The sequence below is a fragment of the Sciurus carolinensis genome, chromosome 1, assembly GCF_902686445.1.
Source record: "Sciurus carolinensis chromosome 1, mSciCar1.2, whole genome shotgun sequence".
In the NCBI taxonomy this organism is placed as follows: Eukaryota; Metazoa; Chordata; class Mammalia; order Rodentia; family Sciuridae; genus Sciurus; species Sciurus carolinensis.
The window spans coordinates 2395386-2409257 of record NC_062213.1 but is presented as its reverse complement, the minus strand read 5'-3'; the positions used below and the strand labels follow the sequence as shown (position 1 = coordinate 2409257).

At 65.4% G+C, this 13872-nt stretch overlaps 1 protein-coding gene across 8 annotated transcripts in view; it reads left to right on the top strand.

The window, feature by feature from the left end:
• Positions 1-877: 877 nt before the first annotated feature.
• Adgrb1 (adhesion G protein-coupled receptor B1) overlaps positions 878-13872 on the top strand; it is a 74158-nt gene continuing 61163 nt past the window's right edge. For 3 of the 8 annotated variants that reach the window (XM_047565475.1, XM_047565470.1, XM_047565464.1), the window contains exons 1-2: positions 878-1239; positions 11774-12754. In XM_047565475.1, the coding sequence (XP_047421431.1) occupies positions 11989-12754 (766 nt within the window). In that variant the 5' untranslated portion in view covers positions 878-1239; positions 11774-11988. Of the gene's footprint in view, positions 1240-8173; positions 8275-11773; positions 12755-13872 lie in introns of all 8 variants that reach the window. The other 5 variants (XM_047565478.1, XM_047565477.1, XM_047565485.1 and 2 more) reach the window with 3 other exon arrangements.

Below are 13872 nucleotides of genomic sequence, written 5' to 3'. Positions count from 1 at the left end.
AAAGAGGCCTCCCCACCTGCTCCCTAAAGGGTCCTGACTCCATGCCTGTGACTCTCCGGTGCCCATCACTCATGCCCAGGCAGGCGTCCACCTACTCCGTGCAGCCCAGCCATTTATCCCCCAGTCCTGTTCTAACCCACCTCCTTGCATGCATTCCGTCCTCCCATCTACCCACTCTCCGCGCTTCCATCCATGATCCCACAGGGTTCCCGGAGGTCTGTCCGTCCATCCATCCATCCTCTCAGCCACACCTCCAGCTAGCCTTCCTGCCTCATCCACCCACGCACCTACATTGTTTGTGCAACCCCTAACTTCCTTCTCTCCATCCTTCCGTCTGTCCATCCATCACCCATCATCCATCCGTCCAGACGGCAGCCACTCCTGCTCCTGGAAGAGGCCAAGGGCTGAGACCCAACTCCTGGCGTTCCTGCTGCATGGGGCAGGAGCCCGCCTTCCTAGGTGTGCGCGCCAGTGTGCGCTTCACCCCCGCCCCGTTACCCCGCTCCCCTCCCCCACACCCCGCCCCCCGCTCGCGCTCCCCCTCTAATGTGTGATCTGGAAGCTCTATAAAGCCTGATGTAATCCGTAATGCAGTCTCTGGCTCCCGATTCGGGATCCAGTTTCAGAGAGCGAGAGATTGGGGAGCGCCGGCAGCCGGGCGGGGGAGCAGCTCTCGCCTCTCCTCCTCCTTCTCCTGGTCCTCGGCCTCCTCCTCCTCCTCCTCCCCGCGCCGCCCCGCCCCCGACTCGGCTCCCCCCCCCCCCCCCCAGGAAGGGGAAAAAAGGCGAGAAGAGCGGGGCAGGCGAGAGGAGCGGAGCGGCGGCGCGGCCGGAGAGGGAGCGGCGGGCGCAGGCGGCGGCGGCGGCGGCGGGCGCGGCGTTGGCGGCGGCCCCGGCCCAGCGAGCGGAGCGGGCGAGCCGGCGGCACAGGCTGCCGCGCCGCGTCCTGGCCCGGCCCGGGCCCGCGCGCCCCGCATCGCCCGCAGCGCGGGCATCCAGACCCTGTCGGCGCCCCGGGGGCTCGGGCAGGCGGGGAGCGGGGAGGGGCCTGCGTGCGCCCGCGGGTGCGCTCCAGGGGGCGTCTCGGCGAGGCCGGGAGCGGGCCGGGGGCGGCAGCGGCGGGAGGAGCCCCCGCTCTGGTCGGGCGCCCGGCTCGGCCGCGGAGGACGCGGGGCGCTCTCGGGGATTTGCAACTCGCCGGATCAAGTCCTCGCCCGCGGGGCCGCTGCTGCTGGAGAAGGTAAGGAAGGCTTTGGCTGGGGTCTGGGGGTGCGGCGGGAGGGGGCGCAGCGCCGGTGGGAGGGAATCGAGCGAGGGGAGCGCCCGGACTTCCCAACTTCGCGGTTTGGGGCTTCGCAGATCCCAGGTTTGCGCTTGGATCTCGGGAGTTTGGATCCCCCCCCCCCCAGCCCCCTGCTTCCTACAGCGGCGGCGACAGAATCTGGCAGGTCCTTGTGCGCCCGCATTGAGCATGCTGAGGAGGGGGCGACCCAGGACGTGGGGGAGGCTCCTCCGTGCTGCTCCCCCCCCCATCCACACACAGCTCGGCCAGACTGGCAGGCTGAGCTGGGGAAGGCACCCACTCCCCATCACATGCACAGACCCAGGGAAGGCTGGGGAAGGCGTTCCCGTGGTGCCCCTCACACACAAACGCTAGCAGGGGTCTAGGGAAGCCCTATCTGGCCCCCACAGCCACACAGGGATCGTGAATTCTCCGGAGACACCCCAAGAGTGGTCCTCCTTTCCTAATCACACTCAGAACCCCCTGCATACAGTATATGGGCCGACACATCCCCCCCTACACCGCCACGCACAGAGCCAGAGGAAGGCAGAGAAGCCCCCAGACTACCCCTCACAGCCCTCACCCACCGACCCGGCATTGACGGTGGAGATTCCCGTCCGGTTGCCCCCACCCCAATTCGGGTGGAGGGCTATCCTCGTGGCCCCCACCATCACAAACACACACGCAAACGCACTCGATCGTTCCCTCCTTGTCTTCCTTGCCATTCGGTCAGACGGGCAGCGCGGATAAAACGCTCTGAACTTTGGGTCAGCCTTGCGCCCTCTCCGGGAGAAGCGGCTGGGTTGGTCGCCGAGCACTCTCGGGTCTGCGTCCCCGGCGGGCAGAGGCCGCCGGTCCTCCGCTGCCACCTCGCTGGCGTGGAACCGTGCGTCGTTGCCTCGAGGAATGAGCAGCCCCCCCCACCCCCCGCAAGTCCCCGGGAGGCTGGGGGCTCGAGTTCTGGCCTGGAACCCTTTTCCCTGTTAAGCTAGACGAGGCAGAGAACGCCTCCGGCCTCGGGAGGGGGCGGCGGAGCTGAGAGTCACCGGGAAGCTAGGCGGCCGGAGGGCTTGTCGGAGGCTGCGGCTCTGAGCCCTAGTTCCTCCGCCTGGCCGCGGCGGCTCCTGCTTGGTCACTCCCAGGCGACCGGGAGGGAGCGTCCAGCGTGGCACCCCAGACTTGGGCCTGCTGGGCACCTTACCCTTTCCACTTTAATTTTGGGATTCCAAGTTTCTTGGCGCGCACAGACCCGGGCTGGAGATCAGCTTTAACCCACTCCTCCTTTAGCACGCTTTCCTTCCTCAAGGTCCCCATCACGTCCCATTCCGCCGGGTCTGGGGCGAAGATTCCTTAGCGGCAACTCCCAAGGAGTTGAAAACATGAAGACCTGTGTGTGGGCAGGGGGCGCGCACTCCCGCCCCAGAGGAGCGGCATGGCATAGTGTTGGGGAGGGGGCTGTGAGATTGGCGTTTCTGCCCTACCCTGGGGACCCAAGAAGACCCTAAGTGCCCTCTCGCATAGACACAAACACACGCCCCCTTCAGAGCGAGAGCCGCCACAGGGGAAAGAGCAGTGGACGCGCGGGCGGAGGCGTAGGGAGAAAAGGAGGCTGGGGTCCTTTCTCATATCTAGGAGCCTGTATCAGGGATTTGGAGTCTGGAAAGCGGATATAACGTCTCTCATAACCCTCGAACCTTAAATTCCTCTGCTACCCTCGCAGCGGAGGCGGCAGCAAGGGAGGTCGAGGGGGGAGTCCTTTCTTTCCGGACCGCCGGAGGCCGCGAAACTCTGCGTCCGGACGCCGGGGTACCGCCAGGTCTGGCTTTGAGTACCCGAGCAAGGTCAAGCAGGCGAAGGAGGGGGCGGGGGCTTCTGGGCGCGCCCCCGTCCCCGCCCGCGCAGAATCCGGGCCTTGGAAGCGGGTGTGGGCCGCCTGGCTAGTCAGTCCCGCGCGCCCGGCACCCGCGCCGGGTCCCCGGAGGCGGACATATCGCGCGTTCCGAGATCCCGGAGCGCCAGGTGCCCCGTGTCGGGCTCTGTGCCCTCCCTCTCGGCTTGTTAGCTGCTGCTCGGCGCTGCTTTCTGACTTGTTGCGTCTGGATCTGGGGACAGAAAGCCGGCCGGGGAGCCCCGGAGCCGGGGCGGCGAGGGGCCGAACCCCAAGGCCAGGGGATGCGCCAAGGCGGCGCGAGCGGGGAGTTTGCCGCCTCCGATCCGGGAGAAGGGCGTTAGTCCCCGCCGCGGTCCCGTGCGGGGGCGGAGAGGAGGCGATTCGTCGCCTTCAGCATCACGCCGCACTCCTTGGGATCTTAGAACGGGGAGGGATGCAGCCAAGTGCAGAGCCCTCCAGGTCCCTTCCGTTGCCTGCAGGCTCCGGCCCTTCTTGGGCCTCGTTGGCCGTGTCCGGGAAATGGGTCGCGGATTACCCTGTCGGTTCCCTTCCAGCCCCGATCCCTAGCGCTCATCCCGAGATCCAACGTTCTGGGTCCGCAGCGTGCTGGGTCTGCAGCGTCCTGGCCGGCCGGGTCTCGGGCAGCTCCGCACCTGCGGATACAGCCGCGGGGCCCGGCAGGAGAGGGCCCTAGCAGGGCTGCGAGAGCAGCAGGGGCCTGGGCAGCTTCCGGCGGCGCCCTAATGTCCTGGCCCGCACGCCTGGCCTAGCCCCGCCTCCCGGAGAGAACCTGGCGGGGCCGGAGCCTGTCCCCCGGGTACGCCGCGGGGCTCCAGGCCGAGGCGTCCGGCTCGGGTCTGCGGTGGCGGAGGGCGGAAGGCCGGGCGCGCTACTGCGGACGACCGAAAGAGGGCGCGCGCGCCGCGCCCGCGCCAGCCCTGCCCGCCCCTTCCGTCTCCTCGGCTGCGGGTCCGCGGCTCCCGCCCCATCTTGGGCAGCCCCCGGCCGGCCGACCTCTCTTGTGCCTCACTTCCGCAGCCAGGGCCAGTGACGCACCTTACGTCGCAGCCAGAGTCCCCACTACTTGCTTCAACCTAAACTCTCCTGACCCGAGTCAGCTGTGCACAGGCATGTGCGTGCGTGTTTGTGTGCACGTGTACATGTGTGCCACGCATGCACGTGCGTGCCCGTCGGTCCGCAGGCTGTTAGCGTGTGTGTGCAGGCATCCAGACTTCTACATGGTTGTGCATGCGGCGCTAGTCTTGTGTGCGTGTGTGCCCTACGGAGCAGGAGGGAGTGAAACCACATCTCAGCGCCTGACCAGGTGCTGTGCAGTGCATACGCCACATGGACCCCCACCAGGAACTCTGAAACTGGAGGGTTTTGTTACCCTCCTACCTTTAAGCCACACCTCATTGCCCTCAAAAGCCTGGCCTCCTTGGCTCCAGCTGCATCAGTGGTCAGATCTCTGATTTCTGGTAAGCCCACAGAGCCTGGGGTTTCCTTGGACACGATCCAGAGGAAGTGGCACACACTGATGGTTTGGGTGCCCATGTATGTACACTTGCATTGGAAGTACCGTGGTGGACAAGGCCTGACCCTCCCCACAATACTGAGACGGAGGAAAGGGGTCCCCGATGCTTCAGAGGTTTCAGGAGCAGGAAGCCAGCTCAGGCAGGAACAGTGGCTCTGCTCCTCCAGGAGGCTCCTGGAAGGAAGCAGCAGCTAAACAGGGTCCACAGAAGGGGTGTGTCAAGGGATCCAAAGGTTCTGAGCTGAGGGAACAGCCACCAGAGACCCGGGGCCCAGGAGAACGCAGGGGTGAGGATATGCAGGCTGGGACTCCCCCCAGGGCGGGGCCACACCCAGAGCCCTGAAGACCTTGGCCGAGCTCTAGAAGCTGAGGGGCGGTGCTCAAGGGTCTTAGGGTCGGTGACGTGTCACACGGATGGCAGGCACTCCCTTGGGCAGAGAGATCACAGGGGAAGAGTGAGGAGCAAGAATGCACACCCCATCAAATGGGCTTCCACACCCGCGCTGCACGGCACGAGAGAAGCATGCACATTCATCACAACAGCATCGCTCGCAGCCCTGCCCTGACCCGGGAGCCCCCACGCCAGCGCCCAGCATGAGTGCAGCAGAGTGCACACACTGATCCACAAGGTGGAGAAACCCGAAACCTGCACTCTGTTGCCCCAAGCTCCTTCTCCTTGTGGGCTCCCAGGAAGGACATCTGCCCACAAGAGCTCACAGTGAGCTGCGTGCACATGCGTGTGTTGCCCCGTGCTCATGTGTGCTCATCCACACGCAGGGCAGGAGGGAGTGTGGGCACAGACCACGAGGGCCAGGGGACACACTGGATGTTCATGTCCTAGCACAGGCTAGCCCCCATCCAGCCCACTGCCCCAGGCAGAACCTGACCCCGGACCTAACGAGTACAGAAACCAGCCTCTGCTGTCCCTGCTCCTCAGCTTCCTCATCTATGCAGGGACAGCTGTGTCCCAGGGTTAAGGTGAGGAATTGCCCTCAGGAGACAGAAGACAGAGCACAAAGCGCCGCCCCTCTTCTCTTGTTATCTCATTTGTGCTGAGTGAGAAATTAATGGAGAGGGTTCAGCACCAGCGGCCAGCCTCCGGCGCCTCTGCTGGTGGCTCCTGCTGCCCTTCCACGACACCTAAGCACCCCCACAGCAGGATCACCTGTGCGCCTAACTAAGTGGTTTAGGCGAATGCAGGCTCCTGTGGACCTGCCCAGGTGGGGCACAGTGGACCTGTGTTTGCTCCTGGCCCTGACCTCTGCCCCTTCTCTCCCTCCCTGCACAGCTGTTTACCTACACAAGCGTGCACACGCACACCCACGCGCAGCCTTCCCTCCTTCTCCACCTTCTCCCTCATCGTCATGGGCCCCATCATGTCGTCTCTGGAGCCCCCACCCCCACGGCCCCCATCCTGTTGTACCCTCTCACCACAGCACATCCCACTGACCCACACACTGACTCACCCACCATCGCCCAGCACCCTTACAGATGCCATCACCCCACCCACCACATCCACAGTCCCTGTCCCGAGCACTGCCCCCTTCCGCATCCCCTCCCTCCGGCACCACAAGGTCCAGGTATTTGGGCTGGTGGGCTGTGGAGCAGGCCCTGAGCCGCACCATCAGGCCCGAGGCTGTGAGCGCACGCACCGAGAGCAAGTGCAGCGGGCCCGTGTCCCATGGCCTCCTGGTCCATGTTGGGTGACGGTGACACCTTGGGCCAGTCAGGCAGACTCTGGGGAGCTCAGAGGCAGCAGGAAGGCCCCCTGTGCTTGAAGAACTGCCCTGCCTCTCACTCTGCTCTGGACCACTTTTGGGGGTGCTGACTCTCAGCTCGGATGTGGGGTTGAGGTGTCCTTGGAGTGAGAGAAAGGCAGAGGCAGAAGGCCTGGGAGGCAGGGGCCTTTGGGGCTCAGCAGGGCCGTGCAGAGGTGGCCTGGGCCCTTGCGCTTGATTTGGACACACTTGCACATTGCGGGGTGTAGAGGAAGCAGCAAACCCCCGGCCCCACTGTGACTCCCATCCCCTCTGAATGGCGGCCACCTTTCTGGCCTGGAATCTCACCCCCTGCTTGTTGGCTGGTGACTTTGGATGGGCCACCTTGCCGAGACCCAGCTTGCCTTGCCTGATGGGAGGGAGGGTGCTCCTGCCTGCTGACCTGAGACTGCCGATCACCCTGCTGCTGCCTGTCAGGACACACATGGTGGGATCTAGAGGGCAAGGCTGGCCATCCCTGCCCGGGAAGGCACATGAGCATGATTGCAGAGCCAAAATGGAAGGCACAGCACCCTCCCCTGCCCTGTGTCCCAGCCCCAACCCCAGACTCTTCCCCGTGTCTGGCCCAGGCTTCTGAGCTGGCGGCCCCTCCAGGGTCTTCCTGTCCCCTGCAGCATGCTCGCAGTGTACACGCAGCCCCACCCTTGCCCCTGGCACACCATAGCTTCATGCGCAGCTTCACTTGCACACCCACACACTGGCCACTGGCTCAGACTGCACACGCTCACTTGCACACCTGCACAAGAGTATGTGCACACAGACTCATAGTTGTGTGCACACTTGCACAGGGCCACACACACGCCATGGCAGCAGGCACGGTGTCCACCCACGTGCTTGCACACTACTCGTGCACTCACACACTCACACCTGCACACAATTGCTCACACACTGCATGTGCACAGTCACACCCACTGGTCCCACCTGCAGGACACACAGCAGCCCGCACTGCCACTGTGGCTGTTCTCTGTGTTCCCAGACTGTGAGCTCTGGGTGCTGGTGGAGATTGGGGAGCCGCTCCCCAGGTGCAGACCCAGGGACCTCAGTTCTCCGCCTGAGCTCTGGTTTCGGATGGCTGTCCTACCTCCTTGGGACAGGTGGTTAGTCTGGCCGCTGCCCTGGCACTGTTGGGGTAGGGACTGGGGGCAGGAATCAGGAGCCAGGAGACCTGCCTAGTGGTCCAGGCTCAGTGCCAGTCTCTTCCGGTCTCTCAGGGTGCCGCCAAGAGCTCTGCCACCAGGCAGCCCTGCCCTCTGGGGACAGATCTTGTGTGACACAGCTTTCCTTACTCTAGTCTCGGACCTGCCCCAGACATGCAGGGACTTGGGAACAGGGCCAGGGCGTGGTGTGGACCGAGGCCTGATGGCCAGGGCTGCAGGAGCCTGTGTGCAGACTTGGTAAAAGCTGGGGCAGGAGGCCTGACCCTCCGAGTACCCTGGAGCCTCACCGACACGGGTCCCGGATCTCCAGTGGCGGAGAGGCTGAGGGTTAGGGACCTGTCCCTCTTCCAGGGTTACCTGGGGGAGAGGCTCAGCCCTCTGGGCTCGGTCTCCGTGACTGGTGGAGGTCGCACTCGGCGGCCCTCTGTAGGTGGGATGGGTCGAAGGCCTGCACCAGGGCTGTGTGGGGCCCCTTCTGTGCCCCCCAGAGTGGGCCCCATGTTCTGTCTGTGTCTTTCTGTCTTCCTGGCAGCTCACCTTGGCTTCCAGCCAGGTTCCCCGGGCGGTCCCTGTGCCCAGGCGGGCGGTGGACAGAGGAAGTGGCCTGCTGTGCGGCCAGTCCTGGCAGGCACGGTGAGCATGCTGGGTTCCCGTGCCCATCTGGGGGCTCTCCTGGCACCCTGTCCCCGTGGGGTTGCCTCACTGATCACGCCCCACCCTGCCCCTCTGGGGTTAGAATACAGCAGGTCTGCCTCAGGCTTCCTTGGTGCAGGGCAGATGGGTGGGCAGACAGGTCTGGAGGCCGTGACTTGGGAGGCACGCTGTCCGAGCCCCAGTCCTTGGCTGGTGCCCTGCGGGGGTCTGTTCTGGACTTTGGCCCCTTCTCATGGCTCTGAGCCCTGAAATACACACACAGGTTGTCCTGGGCCCATGTCAGAGGCCCTACATGGGCCCCACCGGGCCTCCAGAGACAGCGGCTGGGCTGCTGGAGGCCAGGAAGCCCATGGGAGTGCAGGAGCACCCTGGGCAGGGAGGGCCACCCACCCCCTCCTGCCCCCGCTGGACAGTCCTCAGAGCTGAGGGCGCCTGCCCCTCCCCCAGCCCAGCCTTCTCAGGACACAGGCGGGCACTGTTCAGAGGCCGCAGGACTACAGAGTGCCTTTTGTGGCTGGTGTCTGGGGATGCCATTGGCGGCCCAGGGTGGGTGGGGAGGGGACACAGAGGCCCGGGCCCAGGTCCGGTCTGTTGGTATGGACTGGCCCAGGATGGGGATGCTGCTGGACCTGAGGGGAGGAGAGTTGGGCCCACTGAGGCTGGAGAGGGCCCAGGCTGTCCTGGGCAGGTCTCCACTGCCCAGGCCCACCTCTGGTCCAGCTGCCCCTGGAGAGCCCAGTGAGCATGATGCTGAGCACAGGCTCTCCCCCGCCTGTGACCTTGCGCGCCCTCACGCATGCACACTCACATATGCATGCACACACACACACACACACACACAGGACACGAGTGCTCACACTGTGCATGGGCACCCAGGTGCACACGCACCTGCTCCTCCACCTCCCTGCCTCAGCGAGGACGCTCCTGTGGTCCTTCCTCCTGCTCACCTGAGGGTCCTCTGGGAAGATGAGATCAACCAACCCCACTGCACCCAGGAATGTCCCCCCATGTCCTCCACCCCCAGCCCCTTACCATCCCTGCGGGTAAACCCAGGGCTGCAGGGATGGTCCTTTTAAAGGACCTGCTGCTTGTCCTTCACTGCCACCTCTTGGACACTGAGAGGGCCTCATGCCCCCGACAGGTGCTCAGGGGTGGGACTGCCCATGCCGTGGGCCTGGCCAGCAGGGGTGTAGCTGGTGCAGGTCCTGGACAGTGGCAGGGTGAAGGCCTGGTGCTGCTCTGCTGCGGACCAGTGTGTCCGTCTGTAAGATGGATCTGCAGCAGGAACCCTGGCATTGCTGCCTGGCAGGACTGCCAGAGGGTGGGCTCGCCTGAGATGGGCCCTTCTGTGTTTTCCCACCAAGCTGGCCCCTCAGGGCCCGTGCAGCCCTTGTGGCATCCTGGACACTGGCCCACTCCCGCCCAGCACCTGGTGGCCAGGCTCTGAGGCTGAGCTGCTCCAGGCTGCGCCCATTCTCCCCACGGGGCGTGGGAGGCCCAGGGGTCCTGTGCCTGGCTGCAGGCCTGTGGAGGCTGGGTTCATGCATCCTGGCTCTGTCTGCTCTGCTCCCTCCACCCTGCCCCGGCTGCCACAGAAGGCTGTGGGGAGGGGGCCCAGGCTGGCACGGACATGCCCAGCTGTGCAGGACCCCACCTCCAGGTAGATTGCCGAGGGCTTGCGGGTGACCTTGACTGAGGGTCAGGACTAACGGGATTGTCCGGGCTCTGGCTCCACAGTGAGGGCAGAGTGAGATGAACCTGTGGTGCAGCCGCAGAGGCCGGAGGGCCAGCACTGGACCTGACTGGGCCTTCCAGTCCAGCTCTGCTGACATGCCCCAGGGCTGGGGCTGATCCCTGGTTCTCCACTGGTGTTAGGGGAGAATCCGTCCCGGTGGCTCTGGTGAAGGCTGGTGGCCCATCTTGGAGCTGGGGGAGGAGAGGGGATAAGGCCGGCTGTGGGGCCCGGCTGTGGCCTCTCCAGGGTGGGAGGGCTCTGCAGGCGGGGGGGGGCGCCCTGAGGGTGTGTAGGGTGGGGCTGGCTGAGGGGCTTTGGGAGGTAGGGAAAATGGGCTGTTTCCTGGTGTGCACAGAGGCGAGCCAGGATGTGAAGTCGCAATGCAGGCTTGTCCTTTTCAAGGACCACTGACGGCCTGCTTGGCCACATCTGCCCCAGGTGGTCCAGAGGACTCAGGGCTTCCTCTCCATGTTGGAGTCACTTCCTCTGCCTGGCTGCTCTCACCCCCTTGCTGAGAACTGTGAGGACCTCACCCCGTTTCACAGATGAGCAGACTAGGACTCCATGGGAGGACTTGCCCAGAGGGTTGTCCAGCCTCAGGCATCTCCGCTGGGGGCTCAGAACCTCAGTGGGCAGGCCTGGGGGCTCCCTACTCTGCTTAGGAGGCCCCTGCAGAAGGACGCCAGGAGGGAATGCAGAGCCGAGATGACCTTGTGTCTCTGGCCAGCTGGGCTCAGGCAGCAGAAAGCAGCACGTCCCTTCTGTGCAGGGGTCAGCAGAGCAGAGGCATCTGCACTGGGAAGAAGCAGGCTCAGAGGGGAGGGACTGGCCATGACCACCTCCCTCCCCTACGGCTCAGTGATGGGTGGAATGGACATGGGAACCTGAGGTCGGCCAGCAGAGGACCTTGACTGGGTGGGTCTGGGTTGGGCAGGGCCCAGCTCGCTGGGCCCAAGGCAGCTTCGTGTGTCCCTGTTCACTAAGGAAGCTGCTTAGTCTCTGAGCCTCTGGGCCTTTGTCCTGCAGCCTCAGGAGAGGGGGCAAGGCAAGGTGGCCTGTCCCCCTCCGTTCCTCCGTAGGTCCTGTGTCTGGAGTTGAAGGGCATGAGGGGAGGCCGGGCCAGGCTCCCTGCAGGAGCATGCACGGGCACAGGGCTGAAGCCAGCAGAGCAGACAGCAGGCAGTTGGCAGTCACAGGCGGCACCATGTCAGACCCCCGGGTCCTGTCCCTCGGCTGCGGGGTCTGCACATGCTTCACTCTGCGCCTGCAGACGAGGCTCTGGGTCTGCTGGGGTGGAGGTGGTCCAACGACCTCCCTTCTCTCCCCTCCCTTCCTGTTGGTTGGCAGATTCTTCCCAGGAAGGAGGAAGGTAATGGAGGGAGGGGCGGAGAGGTACTGAGAAAGCCGCCCTGTCCTCTTGGTGGTATCGAGAGGGCCACGAGCGGGGCCATGGGAGCCACGCCAGGACCCTGGTCAGTTGGGCACCGCCGGGAGGCCCAGGCAGCATGCTCACCCTCTCTGATCAGGTGGGGGTGAAGGAAGAGGGACCACATTTTCCTGGCTGGACTCCTGCTCTGCAGGTGGACACACTAGTCAGGGTGGACAGGCAGGGCACCAGGGCCAGAGTTTGTGTTCCGAAGCCTTTGTGTCTGGCCAGAGCCACTGAGTGGCCTCTGCAAGCCCCAGCAGGCCAGGGGCCCGGCCCCAGGGCTCATGCAGGTCCCTCTGCTCTTTCTCTTCCAGCTGCCACTGGTGCCATGGGCAGGCCCAAGGGCCCTGGACTCTAGGAGCCATTGCAGCCCTCTCACCTGAAGCCGGGCTCCTCACCCCGCCCCAGCTCCCGGCCCCCCGCCCCTGCCCCTGGCCCGGCCCTGCCTGCAGCTGGACCCTGGCATGTCAAGGCCTGGCCCTTGCCTGTCTGCCCAGCCCGCGGAACCTCGGCGGCCCCGCGAGCTAGGATGAGGGGCCAGGCCGCCGCCCCGGGCCCTATCTGGATCCTGCCGCTCCTGCTGCTCCTGCTGCTGGGGCGCCGGGCGAGGGGAGCCGCGGGGGCAGACGCAGGGCCGGGGGCCGAGCCGTGCGCCACACTGGTGCAGGGCAAGTTCTTCGGCTACTTCTCGGCAGCGGCCGTCTTCCCAGCCAACGCCTCCCGCTGCTCCTGGACCCTGCGCAACCCGGACCCTCGGCGCTACACGCTCTACATGAAGGTGGCCAAGGTGTCTGCGCCCTGCCGCGGCCCCGGCCGGGTCCGCACCTACCAGTTCGACTCCTTCCTGGAATCCACGCGCACCTACCTGGGCGTGGAGAGCTTCGACGAAGTGCTGCGGCTCTGCGACCCTGTGGCTCCGCTGGCCTTCCTGCAGGCCAGCAAGCAGTTCCTGCAGATGCAGCTCCAGCAGCCGCCCCAGGACCACAGTCCGGGGCCGCCGGGCCCCAGGGACGACTTCTCCGTGGAGTACCTGGTCGTGGGCAACCGTAACCCCAGCCGGGCCGCCTGCCAGATGCTGTGCCGCTGGCTGGAGGCCTGTCTGACCGGCAGCCGCAGCTCCCACCCCTGCGGCATCATGCAGACCCCCTGTGCCTGCCTGGGCGGAGAAGCCAGTGACCCTGCCTCCAGCCCTGTGCTCCCCCATGGGGACGTCTGCTTGAGGGATGGAGTGGCGGGCGGTCCTGAGAACTGCCTCACCAGCCTGACCCAGGACCGGGGCGGGCACGGCGCACCAGGTGAGTGACCAGAGGCAGCCCTGTGGGCAGAAGGGCGAGGGCAAAGTGGTCGCAGAACTCACGGCAGGTGTGTGGCAGCCCCTTGTCCAGCAGGAGGTCTGCCAGGGGCTGTCACCACAGGCACTCAGGGCAGGATCCTGGCCGCAGGGGCCCCGCGGCCGGCACTTGCTGAGGGTTGAGTGGAGGAAGGAACACCAGGCCGTTTCCGGCCAGCTGGGGGAATTTAAACTCCTGGACGCGAGAGGGTCCTTTCTTTTTCTCAGCGAGGGCAGCTCTAAAGGGGCCGAGGCTTCTGTGACCAGTGACCAGTGGCCAGGGCCCAATGCACAGGAACAGTGGACAGAGTGGGCAGGGGGCTCTATGGAGATGCTGCCAGGAGGTGAGACCCTCGCCTGTGGCCTGCTCTAGGGGACACAGCAGCCAGAGTAATCTAAGGGTGCTGCCCTGGGAGCTGCCCCTTCAGGAGGTGGGAGGCGCCAGGAGCCGGCAGTGAGCTGCCACTCCAGCAGCGACGGGTGTGCAGCCATGTGCAGGCCTGGGCCCTGCTAGCAAACCGGGGGCTGCTAGCTTTCTTGAGGTCAGGGAGGTTGCTTAGGCTGAGGACTACATTCACGGGCTGGGGGACGTGAGGGGACAGCAGGGTCAAAGCCTAAGATGGGTGAGTGCTTGGTGTGTCCTGCAGCCAAGGGTCCCGGCCAGTCCGAAGGGCGTCGGCCTCTGAGTTTCCTCTGGGGAGGTGGGAGCCCTCATGGAGCAAGCGCAGACTGGGAGCCACGGGTGCTGAAGGTCGGGGTGCAGCAGGACAGTCCTGCACACGCCTGCCCTGTGTCCTGAGGGCAAGAAGGCGGTGCGCCTCCAGACCTGGGCTGGAGACCCCGGCTGGGCCGAGCTGGGCAGGGGCAGGAGGCTGCAGGTGACAGGCTACGTAGGAGCGACCACACGGGCCTGGTGTTCAGGGGCGAGGCTCACAGAGGGCTCGATGTCTGGAGGCCACTGTGGGTCAAGGGGCCCTCAAGGACATCCAGGGCCCTCAGCCCCTCCTGAGCCAGCACCCCCGGGGGCTGGGCCCCGTAAGCCAAGTGAACCAGTTTCCAGCTGGGCAGGCTGGAGGTCACTGT